The sequence below is a fragment of the Manacus candei genome, unplaced genomic scaffold, assembly GCF_025592945.1.
Source record: "Manacus candei isolate 608988 ecotype Guabito, Panama unplaced genomic scaffold, ASM2559294v1 h1tg000060l, whole genome shotgun sequence".
Taxonomy (NCBI): Eukaryota; Metazoa; Chordata; class Aves; order Passeriformes; family Pipridae; genus Manacus; species Manacus candei.
Window position 1 is genome coordinate 7,192,929 of NW_026138108.1, and position 23,715 is coordinate 7,216,643.

The 23,715-nt window shown below is 37.2% G+C and overlaps 1 protein-coding gene across 7 annotated transcripts in view; it reads left to right on the plus strand.

Moving 5' to 3' along the window:
* PLEKHA7 (pleckstrin homology domain containing A7) overlaps positions 1-23,715 on the plus strand; it is a 156,779-nt gene that overhangs the window by 37,766 nt on the left and 95,298 nt on the right. Inside the window, exon 1 of one of the 7 annotated variants that reach the window (XM_051803949.1) lies at positions 14,254-16,204. The exons of the other annotated variants lie outside the window; for them this stretch is intronic. Within the exon in view, the coding sequence (XP_051659909.1) occupies positions 16,134-16,204 (71 nt within the window). The 5' untranslated portion in view covers positions 14,254-16,133. Of the gene's footprint in view, positions 1-14,253; positions 16,205-23,715 lie in introns of those variants that run through there. 7 annotated transcript variants of the gene reach the window in all.

Consider the following 23,715-nt stretch of genomic DNA (forward strand, 5'->3'; position numbering starts at 1 on the left):
GTAACCATGAAGTAAGTCTGAGAATTTTAGTTTAATCTAAATACTGTGGGGAAAAGAGGTGGTCCTGTTTTTGTGTGGGTTTGGTTTTTTTTGTTTTGTTTTGTTTTTTTGGTTTGGTTTGGTTTTTTGGTTTGGGGTTTTTTTGTGTGTGGGTTTTTTTTTTGTTTGGTTTTGGTTTTGGCTTTTTTTTTTTTTTTTTAGTATAGCCATCTACTGTTCTCTTTTAAAATTTAAAATTAGCATGTAGAAAGTTGTGTGCTTCTTGGTAATGAGCCAGTTCTGATTTTTGAGGAACAGTGAAGGTATGAAACTTAGCTTTTTCCACAAAGCCAAGTAAAACTTGAAACTGGTTGCGAAGTAATACTTCCACTAGGAATGACCAGTATATCTTAGTCTTGTATGAAAAAAAAATAATCTGGTTTGTGAATGCCTGAGTATCACAAGAAGATTTCATGTTATAGACAGTTCCTAAATTTGGAAGGTGTCAGGGACAGAAGCCTCAGCTGAAGTTTTGGGGAGGTCATAAGGAATCTTGGGAAATGGAGCAGGAGAAAAAGAGTGAGTCACCAAGATGGTGAAGTTGTGTTAGGGAGAGCTGGGGGAATCTGGGAAGTGGTTACTTAAATATCCAGAGTAATTGGATTGAACTAATCAACACATCTGCTAAGTAATGGTTTTTAAACATCCCTACAGGCAACCCCCCACTTTGCAACCAGAGGTTGTGAACACTGATTTTAGTGGTTGCTCAGTGTGGAGAAGGCGTTTATGGCTGGTCCTGACAAGTGACTGGAAGGATGGGACACTGGGGTTTCAGCAATTAGGTGTAGCACTGCAGGAAGATATTCATCCTCTTCTGCCCAGTGTAGTTTTTTGGGAAGAATAAACAATGTGGGAACCGGTGTCAGGTTAAGTGAGTGATTATGTTACGTTTGTATAAAGTTGAAGAGTGAAAATTTGTCAGCACCGAGCAGCTGAGGTGCAACAGCTTCTTCCTGATGTTGCTCTAAACCTTGTATGTGCTTGTTTCTGGTCTAATGCACCCCTAGGAAGTCCTGTCTGAGATGTGTTTACTGATGTAACATTATGTAAATACTATTTCAATGCAAAAATAACTTACTAGTGACTAACTGATATTATGATCCCAGCTTAAAATACTCCATAGTAAGCAGAGATCAATGTGCTTTGTAAGGACCTTCAATTAAATGGAAAGCAAAAGTTGAGTTAGAATGGATTCTCACTTACTTGCTAGATCTGATCGTCTGGTAGGCTTTAATGGAAATATTTGTGTAGCATTTAACCCTAGAACCACTTCTTTGCATGTGTTTTCATATCTCATTTATAAGGTAAATAAGGAGTAATGAATGTATTTCCAAACTTTGAAGTTTTTGATCTCATGGTGATGAGTGAAATAAAAGCTTAGGAAAAGGCTTAATTTCTCACACTTATGTTTGGTGAACAGGAAAGGAAACAAGGCTTGCAGTTTCACAGACTTTTATTTGATTTTATTTTTAAAATTGTATGCCTTAATAAGACAAGCGTGGTAGTTTTGCCTTTTATTGTTTGCATTGCATTTGATTTCAGGCAAAACATTTTTACTTTTAAATGAATACTCTATGTAAATATAGCTAATATACGTCTAAACTGTGAAGATGTACCTCTTCAGATTTTGTGTCATGCCTTGTGTACTGCTCTTTCGAGTGCAGCCATAACACAAATAACAGCAAAGATTACAGGAGCTGCGAAGAGCAGTTCAGTGACAAAAATAAAGTCACAGCAACTTGGTGATAAATGACACCCCCTTCAGCCCCCTTCTCCTCCCAAATATGGAAAAAATTTCAGTCATGTAGTTTCAAGTGATGGTATTTTGACAAAGGTTTCTCTGCATATTTGCGAACAAAGTTCATGTAAAATACATATACTTTGATATAAGTGGCAGAGAACATGTTGAGTCTCTGAAACATGTTGAGTCTCTGGGTTGCCTAATATTTAATTTTAAATTAACAACTTTTTAGAGAAAATAAGGCAGGCACATCTCTTGCAACTTTAGATTTATTTAGGAAGAGCTTTAAGGCAAATCTCATAGAAACAGTGTGACCTACTTAAATTACATGTTAGATAATTGCTTTAACACAGCATATTGTTGAGATAAAATTTAGTTACCAGGAGCACTAACAGTGAGTTTTCTGGTTGGTTTGTATGGAAGTTTGTTACTGAAAAGTTTTAAACTTATTGAAGTGATTGGACTGCAAGACATTTTGTGATAGGCAGTATTCTGAAGGCAGTTTTAAAACAAAACTTAATAATTCCTGATAATGTTGTTACTTGGAAGTAGGAGTCATGGAACATATCAATGCTCTTCTAGTAAATTTAATATCTCACAAAACTGCAGAGATTTTTAATTCATATCTCTACAGAAAAATTTACAGATTTAATCCCCCCATCCCAAAAGTGTTCTGATTTTATAAGAATTTCCATTAAAATCATGTTTGCAGTAACTGTGCTTTGCTTCGAGTAGTTAATCTGAGGGATATTTCCCTGAAAGATTATATTTCATTTGGCTTTATATAACAAGCTGATTAATTTGTTCTAGATGGGAGGAAACCCCAAAGGCAAAGTTGCTGTCATATCCACTACAGAAGTTGTGTGGCCAAGAACTGATGTTGAGAGCAAGTGAAAATCATGCATCATTTAAAACATCAATTTCCTGGTTTTAGGAGTTACCTCAGATATAACATCATAATTATGCTTTCTTGATATATGGTACTTAAATTTATTGCCTTTATCTTGAAATGTGTGAAAGAATGATGGCACTGAGTAGATGTGATCATTTTAGGGCATCTCCATTTAACATCAGAGTAAAATGAACCAACATCAAGTGTTCACACATCAGTTACATAAAGTGAGCTAATCATGGTTTGTTTTTCTTAAGCCAGTCTGAAACACTGAAATCAGTGTAAAGACCAGTTATAGTCTTTTTTCTGAGTGTGGGTGATCTGTTGGGAGGAAATGATGGCCGTGAGGTAGGCGGTGTTCTGCTCTAATCTACTTCCCTCCCATTTCTTTGTTTCCCTGGGCAGAAAGAGAGTAGTGAAGGTGTAAATGATTTATTTTTTTTTTAGCAAATGAGGACAGGGCAAACACGGTCCTTTTTAATGACTGTGCTTCACTTTGAATGCTTATGAATGCTTCAGGCTTAATCATGAGAACTGTTAATGGCTGACTGCAGCTGATGGTCTTTAAACAGTGCTCTGAAAAAGTATTGTCTCAGGTATGTATCAGTGTTCAGTCCTTGAAAAAAAAAAAGCTTGTAATGTTTCATTTGAAACTGTGTTTTTTCCTTTGTTTCAGGTACTAAATGCCTGAGGTAATATGAGGATTTTGTACTGATCTCTTGCTAACTCTTTGAGTTTTCCATCCTGTAACCTTAAATGTGCACTGTTTATTTAATGATATGTTTTGCAAAGTTTGCTTTGTGATTCAAATACCTGACTGAAAGTTGAGTGCTATTATCTTGAATAATTAGGGCAGTGAATGTTGGATATTCTTGCCTTTCTCTCAGTACTTACATTCCAGATTTGGGAAAGATCCTAAAGAGAAAGGTAGGGTTGTTTCTTGGTCTTTATAGATTCTGCATTCAAATTGATGATTAATTCTTATCAAAGAAGATAAATATTTGCATTATTTCAAAAGTGTTTAAACAGATTTTAATATCAGAGATGGAGAGTGGAAGTATTTCTAATACCTTCTGAAGTAATGAAATTGGTGAAGCAGTCCAAAGTTTAGTTGCAAATGAAATCATATCTTACCTTGGCTATTTCTTATAATGCTGGGTCATAGGTTTTGTTGTCCAAATTTGAGTCTATGTCCTTCACATTTTTATCCTTGTAGTTCTTCGGGGGAGAGGGGAAAAAAAAAAAGCCCTTCACTTTTGGCAAAACACCCGAGTTTAGGTGGTCAGATGTTGTAAACATGAATCATTTCACAGGCTTCAGAAGATTAATCAACGTACAATTAGTGATTTTTATGTGTGTAAGTTAGTGTATGTTTTCAGGGATGCCCTGTTTGTCTCCTCTGTTTTGTATGGAAATGCATCTCATGTCCTTAAAAGCATGTGGCCTCTGTTACATTGCCATTCCTTGTGCTTTTAGGTATTTCATTTTATTGTTTCTCTAAATCTCATTGTTCTTGTAGAATTCTATGCAGTCCATTCAGTTCTTAAGTGTGACTGTGAGTCAAGTATGTGATGCACGTTGTGTCATTTCATGGTTAAGTTTAATTTGTGCCATTTCAAGATTGGGTATAATAATGGAAATAATAAGAATGTAACAGAATATAAAGTATTCCTTAGCATTGTTTTTTCTGAGATTAATGTGACACACAAAAGAAAATGCCAAAAGTAATTAAATAAAAGCTTACAGCAACACAGAATGAAGAGTTTAAATGGTTGACTGCTTAAAAAGACTAGTATGAAATATTTACATTTCAGAGAATAGATTTAATTCTAGTTTAGTTTGTAGTGCTGAATTGTCACTTAGTGGCACATGAATTGACCTGACAAATAAAAAGGTTTTGCTATGCAAATTAAATTTCTTAAGTGCAAATACAAGTATAATAAAAAATGCCATCTGTCTAATTAAGCAAATTAAATATTTCTTCAGGGAGGATGGGATGACATAAAGTTGATTAAACCTGTGTATACATTGTTTCTGTCTTTTAATAAAAAACACTCACCTGGTTTTTTGTAGTCCAGAAGTGCCTGAGGGGATGAATAAGTAGAATTCAGTAGATGTAATCCAAGAACTGACAGATACATTGTTTCTTTTTTTAATTCACAGATTATACTATGTTAAATTGATAATTATAAGCAATTTTATACTGATTTAAGTATGGAGTTTTCAAAATACTTTTGTGTAGTTTTAGTTATGTTTTTGTTATTTTTCCTGTGTGTGAGCATTACTTTTCTTCATTCTCATAATGACCTTCAACTGATGTTAATATGCTGGAGTCGATGCCAAAAATATTTTATCAAGAATATTTCAGATTACTTGTAACAGTGGTATTAAATGAATGCAAGCCAGCTCTGGTTTAGAAGCCTTAATTAGGAAAGCTTATTTTGCAAGTGATTTCATTTATCACCCCCACCTCGGGAGTTTGTACACCCTAAAGTTTTGTTTTACTTTTGTTGTTTTGAGGCACATGGAATTAACACAAACTGTCAACTTTAAAGTGGAATGACGGTGTTTCATTTGCCTCTAATTGTAACACTTTTCTCTCATCTGATATGTCATTTGCACAATTTGCAAGGCATTGTAGTTGCAGTTTGTTTGGTAGTATGAATTTTGAATAGGTTATTATTACAGATAAGAATTTATCAGGGCTGTTAACATAAAATATGTCTGGGTTAAAAAGGACACTGTGTGATGGTCCTGTCATGTAGAAGACTTTGATTTATTCTGAACCTCAAAAATACAAGAAGTATATGATATACTCTGCAGCTTCATCAAGGGCCAGCAAGCTGAAGTTTGGATGCCATTAAATAGGCATCTGTTTAGTTTGTATTAATAAATTGTGTCTGTTGGAGAGAGAAATGTGCTATGTTCTGGTAGCTCACATAAATTAATATTTGTTTGTGTCATGAAAGAGAGTAACCTTACTTTCTAAATTCAAAGTAATTTTAAAAATTGCTTCTAATATCAGCATTCTGGCTTCTACATGTGTTTGAGGTGACTGTTCTAATTAATTCACTTCAGTCCAATTTACATGCATCCATGCTTCGTGAAATACTAGATTTCCTGTTTGCTTTTAGCAAAAGTTAATTCCTTTAAAGCTTACTTGGCTGACTGGGATTTGTTTTTTTTTTTTATTCAATCATTTTAGTTAGTTTTCTGTTCAATATTTTCATGTCACTTGGGAGGAAGTATTTGTCTCTGCCCAATATAATTCATTTTTAATTAGGATAAAGAAGCTTAATCCCATTTCAGGCTCTGTGCCTTTTTTTTATATATATACATATATAAAATAATGTAATATCTTCATGAAGGCTATTTTCCTGGGTTTTATAAAAATCATTTCAGATTTAAGAATAAGTAATTATTTCATACAATGAGAGAATGTAATTTGATTCTCACATTATCTTTGAGCCAAAATGTGTAATACCTGCTGATTCTGTAGCACACAAGATCTCTACTCTTGTGTTTACAAATGCAGTAAGCACAAAATAGAATTATCACTCTGAAATGGTCTTTGAAGAAGGTAAAAACCTGCTACAGACCTTAAAATCTTTGCTCTGTAGAACTACTTGGAAAAGTCTTGTATAGATAGGTGAAGTTGATGAACTTCCTTTTGTGAAAAACTAGGTGGGGATTATGGTTTGGTTTGGGCTTCTGTAGTTTTTTGGGGGTTTTGGAGGGTTTTGCTTGATTTGTTTTGGAAATCTCTGGCCAGTGATGATGCTGGCATGGATTCAGCCTTTCAGCTCTGATGGCACTGGATTTCAGGCATGGGAATTCTGCAGCCTTTCTCCACCAGACTGGTATGCCCAACCTGAGCTCAGTGTGAGTGGGTGGCAGCCCTTGTGATTCCGTATTTTGTGAAACTGGGGGGAAGAGGTGTTTAGTTCTTTAGTCACCTCCTTCCAAAGCCAGTGTGAGGGCAGTGCCAGGCCAGCCAGACTCCAGTGCAGGGATGCTGTGTTGTTGATGCTCACTGCTGCAGCCGGTGCTGTGGCCTGTGAACCTCTCGTTTTCCTGGAAGAAGAGTCTCCCGAATGCTGTCTACTGGCAGGTGATGGATTGCTGGTAATGACTGTGGTCAGGTGATATGTTTACTTTGTTTCCTGAATAAAGGCCATGGGGATGATAGAGTGTGAACCTGATGGTGGAGGGTAACATTTCCTATTAGTGTTAAGGGTGAGATCGTCCCCCGAAGTTTGCATAGTTAGAATTCAAAGATGAGCAGTACAGAGTTTATGTGCACAGGTACAGAATAACTAACGTCTGTGTACTTCAGACTGTACTTCAGTAGTGATCAGGTGAATCCTGGAAGTTAGTTTGCTGTTGCAGGCTACTTGAGGCTAATTGTTTCAGCTGGAATTGCAGTTGGAAAGGAAGACAAGGTTGTAAGGAGGGTCCTTTCCCCCTTCTTGTCTAGGTCATGGTTAATGGCTTTATGTCTGTGATGTTTCATGACTTACAGTAGGTTAATTTACAGCTCAGGTACTTCTCTCTGCCCTAGAAGACATCCTGATGTTTTATTGTTGACAAGAATTTTTCTGGTTCTTTCTGCAAATTGTTACAGACTACTTAGCCAGCTGTAGGGCAAAATGACCTGGTTGAGAAAACAGTACCTGGTTACACAGGAACCTCATTGTGCTTTTAGGTTTGCAGGCAGGAGGGTTCGCTGCTCTAGTTCAACAGGACAGGATTATCTCCCTCACGGGCAGGGTGCCAGCTGTGTTCAGTTACTCATGAATCAACTAAGAACTTTTGGGCACAATGAAGAGTTGTTTAGCTTCTGCCTGAACACTCGCTACACAGTAAAGAAACATGCCTTGGTTATCTGACATCTAGATCCAGATTGCAGTTTATTAATTTCAGTTCTAGTGTGTGATTTCTTCACGTTTGCTATCACACGGTATAGGTGAGAGCCACTGAGAATTCATGGCTGACTGTTGAAAACCTGGTGGCAAACGTTACCCATAGAGTAACTGAAATAAGTTTGTCAAATTAAGTTTGTCATTATGGCTCCATGCTCTGCTGAACAGTTTACTTTGGTCTATGAGCTTTAGCTTACAATTGCTTAATTACCCATCTAACCTTCTATGTTTAAAATAAAACTAAAAAATAAGCACTGTAAATGAAAAGAGAAACTGAGTTCTGTTTTTTATTCAAAAATCTCTGAGGGTGTGGTGAGTGAGGAATGGGGAAGCTGCAGTGTAAAGCACACTATTGCTCAGGAGTTATATGGGTTGTGTGTGTTTCTGGACACAAGAGCTTCTGCCTGGACTCCTCAGTGATGCAGGTTTTATACACAACAGCAAACCTCCTTTTGCTTTGAGATACAGTAGTAAACAACAGTGTTCCAGCTAAATCCCTGAGGAGATACTTTGGCATAAAGGGTCCTTCTGTGAACAGGGCCAAGTTGCTGCTGGTACATACCTCCACTTATTCCTCATGCCACTCTGTGTTGGTCATTGTTAGAGAATAGTGTACTGAAACCTAATACCATGGGACATTTTGTTAGAGGGATGATGGCAGTATTAATATGTGAAGCTTGAAGAAAGATACTGTCTCTTGAGCATCCAGAGGAGAGTAGAAGGAGTGGAGCCTTCAGCTACATAAAAATGGGAAGTGACAACTTCCAGGAAGAGTGAAAGAGGCAAGAGAGGGAGGTGTGTCCTCTCAGTTTGGGCACAAAGCCTAGGAAGGTGTGCTTTCAAGTACTGATGGAATGTGTGATTAGTACTTAAGCTGTGATTTTTTGACTTACTGTAGCAGTCATGCATCAGATGAAAAGAGGCTGTGCAAGCTGCCCTGTAACTCTTGGTAGCTGGAGTGGCTTTTCGGTAATACTGTTTAGATTGCCTCCCAAGTCAGGGCACTGGTGTTGGACTTTGAGCATCTTTACAGCCTTGCTACTAATAAAGTTACTAAGAGCATTTTATATTTGGGCTAAAAATAAATCTTGTTTAGATGAGAATTTAATAACTTTTGCCCTTTTGTTCCAGACTGGAAAAAAAGACACTAAAAATATTATTTCTTAATCCAAGTAAGAATATCTGGAAGGGCTAAGGTAGCAAGCAGACATGTAGTCCTAGTAACTCCACTATGAATTCTCAGATGTTTAGGGTAAATTCTAGAATATTTTTCTGGTATAGGAATTTTTAAAATCTAGCCTCACACTCTTGACCTAAAGGCTCAATCCAGATTTTACTTGGTTTTTTTAAATCTACCAAAAAAAGGTTTTGTTATGAAATCTTTCCAAATCCAATGTGTTTTGAAGTTCGCTTTGTCAAATAGTGTTTAACTTTTTCATGTATGTTTTAATGACTGATTCCAGGAATGTTATTCAGAATACATGGAAGCTGGGGGCTGTCTAGAGGACAACTAGTTTTGAGTCAGTGCTGCTGATGTCTCTGTGTGACTTCTCTGTCTCTGAAGAGGAGCATGGAATGAAGCAGAATTGTTTGCTTCATATGTGGCACATGGGAAGTTATTATCCCCCTGCACGCAGCACTGGTGAAGCTGCACCTCGAATGCTGTGTCCAGATCTGGACCCCTCACTTCAAAAGAAAAACATTGAGATGCTGGGGCATGTCCAGAGGAGGACAGTGGAGCTGGGGAAGGGTTTGGAGGGTAAGCTGTGTGAGGAGCAGCTGAGGGAGCTGGGAGTGTTTGCGTGGAGGCAGGAGTGTGACCTTATCACTCTCTACAACTACCTGAAAGTGCATGGTAGCCAGGTGAGGGTTGGTCTCCTCTCAGGCAACCAGCGATAGGACAAGAGGAAATAACCTCAAGCTGCATCAGGGAAGGTTTAGGTTGGACATAGGAGGAATTTCTCAGCTGAAAGGGTGATCAGGCATTAGAACAGGCTGCCCAGGGTGGTGGTGGAGTCACCATCCCTGGAAGTGTTCAAGAAAGGACTGGATGTGGCAATTAGTGCTGTGATGTAGTTGACAAGGTTGTGTTTGGTCAAAGGCTGGACTCAGTCTTGGAGGTCTTGTCCAACCTTAATGATTCTGTGATCTTGAGATAAGGCTTTTGGATGCAGATATGTGTCTGTACCTAAAATATAAGCTACTGCTATGTCTTGCAGTTACTTTTACTTCACTATTCCTTCAAGGATGAATCCTTAATAGAAATAAATTCTTCAAATTTCAGATACTTTATACTTCAAGGCCCTTATTATTTCTACTTTATGGAGTTTCATCAGTCTTGTCAGCCTACATGGTCACAATGAAGTGTGTGTTGGCATTTTACCTTGCAAAAGATGTCTTTCTCAAGAATTTCATGTGATATGTAAAGTTCTTCAAAGGAACCTTTTTGCAACTTGATAAAGCAAGGTCCTTTATAAATGTTTTTGTATCTGGAAAATTACGTTTGGGAATGCACTTTTCCCTTTTTTAAAGTAAAAATGCAAGCATTTTGCCACTGAGAGGCTTAGCTAAAGTGAAAGAAAGAGTGACCTAGAGTAACTAGTTTGCAAATATTTGTGCTCTGATTTCTGTCCCGGAGTGGATTCTCTGAGCTGCTGTTCAGGGTGTCTGAGCCAAGGCTCTGTTCTGTAGAGGGTGCTAAGCTCCACCTCTCATGCCAGGAACAAAGGCATATTTACAAGGATAGATGATGGAGCATTACATGGGGTTTAAAAAGTCTTAAAACCTCTATGTTGTTTCTGGTGCTATTATGTGGTACTAACCAGTAGAGTTCACATCTCATGCCTGGATACCAGGGAAAGAGCTCTTTTTTCTTTCCTTTTTATTTTTTTTATTTTTTTTTTATTGTTATTTTTTATTTCCCTAGAACTTTTTCATCTGACCTACCCAGCCTTTCAGTGGGTAACATGGGGCCCAACTGCAAATTTAATACTCCTTCTAAAGGAGATTTCACATATTTTTGTATCTTAGAGTGTCTTGGGCTGGAAGGGATCTTAAAGATCATCCTGTTCCAGCCCCTCTGCTTTGGGCAGGGTCACCTTCCACTATACCAGGTTACTTGGACCCCCATCCAGCCTGGTCTTGAAAACTTCCAGGGGTATCCATAAGTTTTCTGGGCAACCTGTTCCAGTGCCTCACCACCCTCACAGTGAAGAATTTCTTCTTAATACCTAATCTAAACCTGCCCTCTCTCAGTTTAAAACTGCTACTGCTTGTCCTATCCTGACATGCCCATGTAAAAAGTCTCTCTCTGACTTTCCTGTAGTCCAACTTTATCTTCATGCTCCAGTATTCAGTTTGAGGGTAGCTTTGCACTCACGTTTTCCTTCTAAAAGTAAATAAGAAACAGACAGGCTTGACAAACTAAGTGGAGATTCTTGCTTTTTTTGAAGGAATCTTGCCCTTTGAATCACTTTTATGTCAGAATCACAAGACATACTTCAGGATGTGCCAGTATATGGACAGGGAGTACACAGAGGAAATGTAGGGAGACTTGACTGTCTTTGTGAAGTGTGCAACACTTAGTTGTTTAATCAAGTGTTGCTTGCTCTTTGGGACGTTTACTTCTTTTTAAAGATCTTACTGAGAATGATGTAAAGCTGGTGGAGGATGAGGATGGGTAACAGGTAACTATCTTTGGGCTAGATAAATGTGCTATCAAGCTGGAAAAGCATGTATAGGCCTAGTGGGATAGTGCCATATATATGCAGCAGAAAAGCTGTGTGTGTGTGTGTGTGTATATATATATATATGTGTATATGCAGAAAGCTGCCTTAAGAGTAGGAGGGAAAGAGAGGCTGGAGAAATGAAAATCTACTGAAAGGCAAACAGAGCAACTAGGTAATAGGAGGCCAGGTAAATAAGAAACTTTAAAGATGGGAAGGTGGGATAGGAGAGGGGGAGAAGGTAGATGGGTGTTTTGCTTTGGAGAACCCAGTGTAATTGAAGTCAGAATACAAACATCTTCATGTGCTGCCTATTTTCTTTCAGTGGTGGCTCACTTTTCTTGATTTTTCACGAGGTAGCCTACCTGAAAACAACAACTAACCTGCTTATTCGGTGTCTGCTTATGTGACAGTGATAATTTCAGTTTTCTTGAGAAACTAGGGTGAAAAAATAAATCTTAGTTGAGTTACTTGACCAACAAGTTTAGGAGTGCAGCAGGGATTATGTATTATCATTGAACCCACTAGTCTGCCTCAGAAAAGAGTGAAAGACATCCCTTGGAAGCTGGGTTAGATGGCTTTCTCACATGGTTTTTTTTTCACAGGTACTGGTGTTGTTTACAAGTCCTCTTTCCTTCGAGTTGTCACTTCTGCATTGTTTATTTGTTTGGGGTGTGTGTGTTTGTTTTTGTCTCCCCCTATATAAACATCCAGTTAGTCTTTCACTCTGGATGAATTTTGAATTTTCAGTGACAGTGTCCTTCTTCAATTTCAAATTTGCCATTATTCTTCAGTATTGTTGAATATTTCATTATTCTTGTATTTCGTACAGAAAGGAAGGAGAGACTTTCCATTATGTCTTCTAAGTACTGCTCATTATATTGAATATCCTTGTAATATTTTCTTTGTAAGTAATCCTGTTATTTTCAAACTCCATGTAATTTTTCTCTAGATTTCTTATAATATTTTTTCCTTCTATTTTAGTGTCTAATATATTAGACACTAATATAGCAGGCAGTGAAAATATCAAATATAACACTTTGTATGGGAGTACATTACTGATTTATGGTATTGATGTTACAATAATTTCTGTGTGACACTTAATTCTATTTTTATGAATACTAGATATTTCATATGCATTTTGATATATGATCACATAATTGTCTACTATGTGCCTGCTCTCAGTTCTAGACTTGATGAAGTTGATTTAGATTTTGGTAATGTGTTTAGTTTCTATTTCTCCTTCAGACTGGCTTTTTAGTTTAAGCAAATTTTCCATTAACTTACCAAGGATACTGCTTGTTTGAAATGCCTGAGAGTGGTCATGACCTTACTGTTGTCCAGAGTTTCAGCCTGTCCTTGCTTTTGAAGTGCAGTTAGATCTCAGTTAAGTATTTCATACCTTTTCAAGTAGCAGCATTAAGTACTCTAACAGGTCTCTTCCTTCAGTAGTAGGGTCACTGTAAATTTTGGAACACAGAGTATTTGTGCCTCAAACTTATTTTCTTTGTTTGATTTCGTTCCTGCAAAGTGATGAGTTTTACATGGAATGCTATGCCAAACTATACTAATGTGGTTATTTTTAAGTGAGTTTGCTGGCTCCAAAACACGGAAGTAAGATTCAAACAGACGTGAGTGCAGTTGGAATGAAACCCACTTGTCTCTGTCAGTGGAGATGGTGTTTGGCAAGTACGTCTGGATCCCAAAAGTGGTTCTGTTCTGTGATCCAGCCTTCGTGTAGGAAGAAATAAAAGGGACGCTTGGAAAATGTTGGGTTTCATTGTGTGGAGGCTTTCTCTTCGGTCCTTGCCAGATTTTCTCTTTCCCCTTTCTCTGTCTTAAGCCACACTTTCCCTTCCTATTTCCAAATGAATGAACTCAGGTTTGACGCCTACCAGTGAAGGATTGTGCTTCGGTAAAGATCATCTTAAATACAGTTTTTGTCTGCCTATTGTCATCTTGCTTATCCCCGTCTTTAAATGCTATGTAATGCTATCCACCTATTTAAAAACTGCACTTTCCACCACATTTTAAAATTTAAATGACTTTTATATTTAAATTTCAGAGCACAGTAATGCTTCTGTTATGTTAGAACTAGGAGCAGGAGACAAAAAGAAAGCTGTATTCTGAATATTCCCACACATCTTTTCCCTCAAATGCTACAGCTGTTTTATCCCTTCATAAATCTTTAATCAGAGGATTTCAATACTTAATTACAAAAAAAAAAAAATTAACCTTGCATCATTCCTTTGCTGTCAGACAGTATTTTCCTTATTATGTGGATAAGCTAGGCATTAAGGGACTATGTGATTTTTGCAAAATGGCATGGCAAGCCACTGGCAGCCTCTAAGACTCCTGGTTTATAAACCTGTAATCTTCTGACTTGACACTAACATTTTTTTCAGCTGGCAAATCCAGTGGAAACATCCTAAATCCTGGTTGGGACTAAGTAAGAAAGTTACTGCATAAATGTGCTAATGCTGTTGTTATCAGTGTTGAGAAGACACCAAATAAAAAATTGAGTAAATGTACAAAATAAAAGTGTGAGTGATTTAAGGATGTGCACACAAGGTGACTCCTCAGGGCCAGCCACAGCAGTGTAGAATGCCTGGTCTGTCCCTCAGCAGCTGTGGCCAGAGGGGTGAAAGCTGACAGTACTTACCCTAACACCCCTCGTTAGGCAAGGGTGAAGGTGACTCAGGCAGACCTGGTAGAGTTTTCTCTTCCTCTCACGTGCACACAATTTTTTTTGCTGTTACCCATATGGTTTTTGAGAGTCTTGAGCTTTGAAGTTAATGCTCTATAGTAAACATGAGGGAGATTATGCTTTCTCAAGTCTGTTTGTAAAAATTCAGCTGATACCACAACATTATTTGTGCTTGAATTGCCTTTTCAAGCTTTTTCTTTGCAGCCAGTAGAGAGAGAAAAAATTATGCAAAATGACGTACCCAGGAGCTTCTTTGTTTTTTCCAGACATATCAGTTGAACAAATAAAATAAAAAAATTACTTCTCTGGGAAGACTGTGCTCTCTTTGTGTTATCCTGGTGTTTTTATAGGACTTCAGAAATTGGTGCCCTATCCAGTCACCTATGGTATCCATGTTGTTCTGTGTGCAAGTGTATGTTGTATTTGTTGTGGAAAATGACCTGTGATTGCCAAGTTGTAGGTGGTGGGAACAGTCAATTGAGTGAGCTCTGTGTATAACAGTGTGCAGAGCTATTTAATAAGCATTCCCTTTTTTTTTTTTTTTTTCAGGTCTAAACCCTTATTGTATAGCCTGTGAGTGTTTTGGGTTCCCCCACCCACTGTTTCAGCTCTATTTGAAATGTTACCACATTTCACAAATAAGCTGTCGTTTTTTACACCTTGACAAATAGTACTTAGGCGAAGTGAGATAGCGCAGTGGTGTTAAAGCACTATAAAAGCAGCTGAGTTATGCAAACAAGAAACTAAACATTTCACTGAGATAGATTCAGTTTTAAATGTAAGGTATATTTGAGGTAGAGGAACAACCTCCCATTCTTTTAAATCAGATTTTAAAAGGTACCTTGGATAGTGACAAAGTTTTGTACCATTTTTCTTATGACTGAGATGTTGATTATGAACTAGAGATAAACCAGGAGAAACCAATTCATTGTTTTCCAAAACACGAGAGTAAATATAAATAGTATGTCTTGGGGTAGAGGTATCAAACTTAACATTTTAATGTTTTCCAGTGCAGCTAGCACAGGAAATGAAATACTTAAAAAATCTCTTTTATTTAGTATTTTGCTTAAACTAAGCAAATCTTCATGTGAGGGCACTGTACACCTTCTTTAAGAGTAGTGTAGGTACATAATCATTTAAGTCTGTTTGACATTAGTCATGCCACTGGGCTATGCTGTGACTACTCAGGTCTTCCTGCTTTCCAGTAGTCTTTTTCTCTCCTGAGGAAGCCATGCCCAAATAAACTTTCATGCAACTTACCCCTGTACTGTATATCAAAAGAAATCTCACTTTTGATATTTCTTTGATTTAAGCAGTAGTAAAATACTACAGGAACGCATGCACATAATTTTATTTCTGTATTCAGTAGCTTAAATAATGTGGTTTAAGATTCCGTCTCCTATCCTTCCCTCTTGCTTTCCCATAGTTGAGGGTGTAGCAGGAGAGGATTCTTTTTCAGCAGGGGAAGCTCAGTATGATTTTTTACATTACTGCGATGTGCAGTGCAATCTGATGTTGCTTATGAAACAATAGTATGCAGCGTACATTTAACTGAAAATTTTAAATGAAGCTTTTGTCACTAAGTTCAAGGTCATGGATCTCGTGCATTTTCAAGGAAATTCTTGTAATGGGCTCAAACCATGTTTCACCTGCAGTCTGGCTCTTCATTAGCTGATCGGAGGGATTTGCGGCATTGGCAATAAGTTCTGCTGGTTGCTGGCTGCCTGCCAAGGCAGGGCTGCTGTTCAAGGCAGCAGGTCTCTGCCTCTCGCCAGCCTGAAAGGCACTGTGCTTTCAGGAAGAATGCAGTGCAGGGCTTTATGTCGAGTCAAAATCGACGGGCTGTCCTTGCTTTACTGAAACAATTGCGTGTTTATGGTTTTGTAGTACGTGATGTCATGAGGGTGTTGGCTTTTAGGAATTTCACTACTGAGGAAGCAGTTTGAAATGCAGGCAGAATCCTCAAGACCTTCGAGTATGCACTTGGTTTCTTTTTAGTTAGCTTTGAACAAAGGTACAGATGGATACGTACATACATATTTTTTTTGGTAAGGACTTAACGTATGGAATATAGGAGCGCTTTAAGTGGATACAATACCTGAAGGCAATGTCGAGTCAGTCTGGATTTTCAAACTCTCTTCCTCTACCAGGATATCCATTCTACCAGGTGTCATGCAGGTATATCTTGTTTTAAGTTTCATCTTTTAATGCACTTGTATATAGAGCTGTAGCATGATGCTTGTATTAACAGATTTTTTGTTTCCATATCTTTGTTCTCTGAAAAAAATTATGAAATTGGAGAATTAAGAAGCTGAAAACCATAAATACAGTTTTAGAATGCTTTGTGTCTGACCTTATAATTAAGTTCACATTTATTTAAGGCTAATGTTTTTTATTTCTAAACATACTAAATATTTTGAGAGGTTTTCTAACTGGAAAAATGAAGTTGTAACCTTGGAGATTTTTTAAGTGAGTTGTGTATTTGAATATTTCAATCATTTATTAGGAACCAGATATCTACTGTTGAGAAATGGAAATTATACAGATTTCTAAACCATTAATAATTTTAGGTCTTTTTGTGCATAATTAAGGTAAATAAACAAAAGTACTTACTGTCATTATGTTTTTAAGACAATTCACACAAAACGTGCACGTGTGGAAAGGTGATAAATGCCAGTGTTGTGGTAAAGCTTAATCGTACGAGCTTCTTACTGTTTTATCTTTTTGACTCAACAGTCTTGTTCTGTTAAAAATCCTTGCTTCTGAAAGTGCTGTATAACAGTTTGCTAGTGAATGGGTTGGATTCTAACCATGAAATTACTCTTCCTGCTGTAGAAGACTGTAATATTGCATAATAATTAGAGAGAATGCGTTACAGTACTTCTGTGGCTGAAAGAACTTGGGTTTCTGGCACACCTTAATACAGGAATGTAATCTCTGTTTATTGTGTCTAAATCTGAAGTCCCTGCCTCTCATGCTGCAATAATAACAGAGGGAGGGGAAAATCTGAGTTAGGACAGGAGTTTTGTGCTATTACTCATCTTCCTGTAACACATATGAAGAGAAGGATAAGAGAATAAGTTAATTATTAACATATTCAGATCCAGAGAATGAACCTGACAAATAAACTTCATAAACTGCAGCATAGACAGTGGTATGGGTTAGTTTTGTAAGGTTGCAGTGATAGTCAGTTATGAGTAGAAACAAAAGTGGTTTTGCCCAGTGTTCATTTAAACACTTTTTTGTGTCTTTCTTGAAATAAATGCCTTCATTTATTTACATGTTTGTATCTCTGTAGCACTACCAAGGCTGTCTGCTCAAAGGTACCGGGAAGGTTTTATTGAAACCGGAGTTGACCATTTAGAGGTCGACCACAGTGATTGCTCACAGTTGTTTGTCCTTTGGCCTAACTTTGGTGGATGCTGAAGTCCAGTAGTTTTTCTCCTTCCCCCCCTCCCTCCTTTTTTTGTGATAATAGGCATGAATAAACTGAAAATTAAAGACAACACAAATTCAGTAAATGGTGGTTGGTGTAAAAGCCTTCTCTTCCCACTAGTGTGTTAGGTTAGTCAAACACACAGCTTTTCACTGCTGCTCCTTGAGATCTGCATGACCAGAGCCACCACCCAACTCCCAGATTTCCACAGTGACCTTCTCGACAGAATGAAGGTCTCGTGAGCAGGTTCCAAGTCCTTGCCTTTCTGCTGTGAAAAGAGATAGATTGAAGTTCATGAACTTTTGGATCCCTGTGGCTTATCTGCATATTGGTTTTAATACTCTCCTTTCTGTTTTTTCATTTTTTAAATAGTTATTCAGCATTTCAATGAAGCCTGTGTTTAAGAATTTTCAGATAAGATAATTAGTTTCTGTGATACACAACTGAGTTTATTAAAATCCTGTTTCATGTATGTAAAATTGGGTGGACTTACTTCCTTTCATGACTAAGTCATTCTGATTTTGCAACTCTTTTTGTTTCAGTATCTAAAAAGAGAAATTCTTTACAATTTGTACAATCACTGATAACTATGTAAAATTAGTATTCCTGCAGTTGTTTTAGAGCTCATCCTTGGTGCAGAATTTTCACTCAGAATAGTAACATACATCCATTTTTGTGTGGGGAGTAATGTACTTTACACAGACAGGGCTGAATTAAGGTCTTCATTCTACTCCAGCTGGCATATTCTGGTGAGTGAACTTTTTCCAGTAAAAGAAATAGGCAGTGGGTCTACTATTTATCATAATTTGTTTATGATCTCTATGGGTGGGAAGGTTAGACTACATTATGCTCAATTTGTATCTTAGCAGAGACATTAACCTTCTGTGACTTGCAATTGGGATGACCTGGAAGTCCTGGACAGAGTTCTGGAAAAACTCTGTCTTCAGGAAACTTTTTGTCTTTTTTCTTGTAGTAAAGATTAATTTTCTAGAGATCAAGTTGCCATTGGGATTGCACGGTGTTCAGAATGGATTGTGTTTTATGTTACCCATAGTTTTGGAATAATATCTTTTGTGGAAGTGTGGTCTGAAGTATTGGTGGCAGCCTGTTCTGGAAGAGTGCACTGTCAGTGTTTTGTTCATTTATGGTTTTCTAAGATTGCTTGGAACATTGTTTAGCTTGGAGATGACCAAGATACAGTCTCCAAAACTAGGTCACTCAGGGTGGCATGGCCTCTTGGTTGTCTGTGGATTATGGCATTGCATAAATCAGGAGTACAATGTAGGCACTCTGTTTTGGAGCCATATTGTAATTAATTTTTGGTATACCTTGCAATTCACATTTGGTGTTTCTTGGGAACTTCTTCATATTTGAACAAAATTAGCAGATTAATATAATTTATTTTGAGTGTGATAAAAAATACCCTCTTGTTTCTTTTATAAGGGCACTACGTAAGATCTGATCTAGATACTAGTTGTAGAAAATGCTCCACATGATTGCAAAATGCTTCCTCGTAATGTATCGTCTCTGTTCTGTTACAGTTTTGGTATTTAATATAATTAATCTACTTTAAGATAGGTAGCAGCAAATCTAAACTTTAAATGGTAGTCCAAGCACACAAGCAAACCTGCTGTGTGCCATCACAGTGGCTAGAATGGCATCAGCCAGGTACTTTTTCACCTGCTTAAGGTTTTAGTGTTGAGTTTTCTTTGTATGTCATATGGTGTAGAAGGAAGTCTGTTCAAACGTCTTTGATAATGTTTGATTTTCATAAACTTAATCAGTAGAGATTAAGAACAAAAGCTGCACTCATGTCTTTTTCCCAGTTACCCTGGTATGGCAAGAGACCTTTATTGTAAGAACATTTGCTCTCTCTCATTGCTTTAGGCTTCCAGACAAAAAGAGCGTAATCTTGTGAGTATTTCTTTGGCAAAGAGAAGACATGTAGTATCCTAGCCATGTTTGATGAGGGAAACCAGAACTTTCAGCTCCACTGGGATATTAGAAGATTGTAGCCATTTCAGAAAACAGTTGTTTTTGTTTGCCTTAAAAATGTATGTTTAAGCCCATTGTTGAGTAGGAGGATGTTTTTTGAGTAAGAGGAGTTACGTCTCTTTCCTCACATAGAGATGTGAGATAATACAAACTCCAGCCCTGTCTCAGCTATGGGACAATTTCTGATGTTTCTGTGATGTAGTTGGAGTTTTGCTGGTGGACTGTGATACTCTTCATAGGAAGGCTCCTCTTTAGAAAGAATCATCTTGTTTCTGACACAAATACGTAAGGCATGGATGTTCTGCATAGCTGAGTGATTTTACCATTTTCAGTAGTTACATTCAAACTGGCAAAACGGTTTTTAGGGTTTATCAGGGCTGTCATAGTCCTTCGACCTAACCAGTATCAGAACCTTCTGCATCCCTTTGTAATAATAGAATTTCTTCTTCTAGCAAGGTTGATGGAAACTGTGTTCACAATGAGAAGTCTGCTGTTCAGATTAAGACTTCCTTGAAATTGCATATGCTATTTTACCTTTTCTGTCTACTAATAAAGAAAAGAGAAGAAAGAGCTATCTAGTGCAGACTTGTGATTTTGATAGTGAAAACTTGTAATTTTGTGAATTTGAGTCAATTGCATCCATGCAGTTGATTCCAAATGCAGTAATGCAGATCCTACCCAGTCATAGCAGTATTGTAAGTAATCTGTTATAACTGAAACTAGGCAGGGCTAATGTGTGGAAAGGGAAGAGATTTTGCAGCATTAAGCAACTACTTCTCTTTTGAGGAGGGAACTGCTACCCACTTCAAATGCTGGTCTTTTATTAGCATCGATTTCTTAAATTAAAAAAAAAAAGCTGCTGTATTTTGGACAGAGGAATAAATCTTGATCACCTCCATGTGTTAGAAGACAGTGAAGGCTTTTAAAGAAAAAAAATTACTGAGTTTTCTTTGGAACATAATCTGACAAGTTTGTAGCATAAAGTGACAAGTTTAGCTAAACTAAAAACTTCGAGAAATAATGTGCCCAGGCAAATCGTAGTCAAGAATAACAAAAAATATATATTTACTTGTTTGGTAGTGTTAGCCAAAGTCCTAGGTGACTATTTAATATTGCTGTTCTGAATATTCAGTGGTATGCATGTGTATGACAGGGATTTAAAGTTGCATTTTTCTTGGAATAACTAAATCAGTTGAACAAAACTTCCTGTATTTTATTTTCTTTGTTGGTTCAGAGCTATTCTCTTTATCTTGTAGGGACAAGGAGAAAGGGAAGGGCAGAGTTTTTGACAAAATTGACAAAATGTATGCAAGAACATGGTGTGCTAAATTCGAGCTGCCCTTAGAAGCTGTTTCTCCATAGAACTTGATTTTTATATATGCCTACAACAGAATGTAGCTTTCATGTTAGAAGGAGATTGGTCTCTGCTTTTTGAAGACTAATTCCTTCTTCAGGTCTTGGGAAGAACTATTAAAGAAAGCTGGTGCTGTAGGAATATATTAAATTCAGGTTTAAGTAAGAGGGAATGATTAAAATCAGAAGAGGACAGTTTTATGTATTTTATTCTCTGCAATTTTTAAAATGTGGGCAGGCTATTTTTATGTTAAAATGATTTAAACATGGTATATATAATTGCTTTATAGGTAAATGAAAAGATTGCTTTTAAGCAAAAAAAAACACAACCCTTTTTTTTTTCAAGGGCCTCATGATTAGAATGTCAGCAGTTATTTGGGCTTGACAGAACAAACAACACATTAAAAACCTTTCCATAATAAAAAGTAACTCATTAAGCAAGATTGAACTTGAAAAAAGAGTTTAGCTTGCAGGGAATATGTCTTAAGTACAGACTGCTCTCTGAGAAGACAAAATGATAGGAAAACTGCTAAAGATGAGACAGGTTGCAAGATCATCATCTCTAAATTTTGTGTAAAAAATTTTGTGTACAGAGGATAGAAGCATGAAATGGTGAGTGAGAGATGCTGATTAAGGTGTGGGCTGGTGGTGTGGTTCCTACCTGACTTTCCTCACTTACTTCCTTGGAAGAATGGAGCTGGTAAGAATGCTTTGCTTACAAAATGTTTCTGAGATGGCAAGTCTCTTCACTCTTCCCAATCTCCTACCTCTTGCCTCCCCCCAACCCCTCTTTTCCCCCTCACTCTGTTTTGTTCAATTTTTTTTCTTTAAATCTCCCCTTTTTTGTCATATGTGAACTGGAAATGAAAAGCCTCAGCTCTGTGTGACTCACCAGTAGATCAGCACAATCCCGCACGTGGCTCCCTGGTGATCTCCAGGCCCAGGTGTGAAGGTGCGAGTGTGCTGATGCTGTCCCAGCGTTAAACTGAGCACTTGGCAAACTGTTGGCTGTGGTGTGGTGCCAGTTTTGCCTGTGTTGAGTTATATTGGGTATTGCCTTCTCTAGGCATGTGTGTCACTTCTGGCTTTCTTATCCCAAGTTACCTTCTGGCTCCTCAGGTCTCTTCGCATTCCGAGTGTGGCTCTGGTTACGCTCGATGGAAAGGGCGTAATCAGATGAATGTGTGACTGATTGCAACAATTCATTGTAGATCGTTCTGTCAGAAAAGAGGAAACTCTGAGGAAAAGTGTGAGCATTATGATAATGTTATCTATGAAGTGTCCTTAAAAGGAGACAGAAGTATAAACTGTGTATGGTGCAAAGCAGTAGCTCTTATGTGGACTACTTACTTTTCTAATTAATTCTAACTGAAACTTTGAATATTTCTTCTTGTTTACCTTGTGCTATCTGGTATTTCAGGCTCTTATTCACAGAAATGTAATTGTAGTTCTTCTAATGACATTGATATTTGTCTGACTGAACCAGTTACAGCAAGTTCTGTGTAGCTTTTTTCTTAACAGCTATTTTCTAACATATTATTCATTCTAAAAAAAAAAGGAGAAGGTCTAGTGTAACTAGACATTCAGATGTAAAGTATTTTGTACTGTCATTATTCTGAGGATTTCAGCATGAAGGGGCAGTTTGTTTATTTTTGGAACACTGTGCAATATTTCTGTTGTTTAAGGGAAATTTGTGTACGTGTGTTCCAAAACAAAATTCATCTGTTGGTATGAATATACACTAACTTGGTTTCCTGAGTGATGATTGTTCAGAATTCTGTTTGGTTCTTCTCTTCTTTCAGTTGCCATTTCTGCTGCATCAGTTGACTAATCTACTTATGGCATTAAGTTAATGAATTGTCATAGTTCTTACTTTAGTAGTGTGCTTCCCAAGATTTACACTGTGATTGCTTCTCTTAGAGCTGAAGGTGGTGGGATACCCCTTGGATCCTTTAAAAAATCCTTACAGGGATGTGTCTGGCGCTTTTCTGAGATTTACCTGGTGTGTTGAGTGGGCCCAGATTATGCAGTAAAACAGAGGTCACAAAATCACCCTGTGATACTGAGAGTTTATGGTCTTAGTCCAGTGGTTTTGAAATTAAATATGGAAACTAAGTTTGAGTCTTAGAAATTGGACTTAAAGAGAAATATTGTTCTTTCTAGTATACATAAACATTGGCTTATAATAAATCCTGCAGTTTAAAGGATGTTTGTGAAGCATTTAGTTGATAGTTTTAGAAATGTAAACTAGGAATTTGTTACACTTTGGTATGGAGAAAAAAGTTTGAAGCACTGGCAGAATATTTTTAAGGCATAAATTTGCAAGTTTCTTCTTTATGCAAATTCAAAACTTATTAAATCATAAATGATGGCATTACAAAGCTTAAAAGTTGCTTCTAAAACAATTAACTATAGGAAAATTAAAACCGATGTGGTGATTTATGTTGAAATTTGAATAAGTGTCTGCTAATATTTGAGTTATAACAAATTGTTAAGTATAGATAGTATCTATTCAAATCAGATGTGGGTTATATTTAGTCTCACTTCTTATGCTGTTATTTTGGCAGGTGTATGATTTATGACATTGTTAATCCAGTTTCATGAGTCCTGCAATGCATATGAAGGACATCTTCCTGCAGAAAAAGAGCATAAATTTGAGCACTTGGTAAATGGATACTTATATATTCCATTTTTAGAGTTTTTGCAAAAAACCAGACTACTTCTTTCTCACATGCTGAGGAGAGCCATCTTAACTTAAAGAGAGTTATCTAAAATAGACAGTGTGTCCTGTTGACGTGTAAATGCCTCTGTACGCTGCTGAGATGACTGCAATGCAGATAATGCTGATGGTGCTCTTCTTTTCAAAATTTACATCAGGTTTTCAGCTCCTGCAAGAGGTTTCATT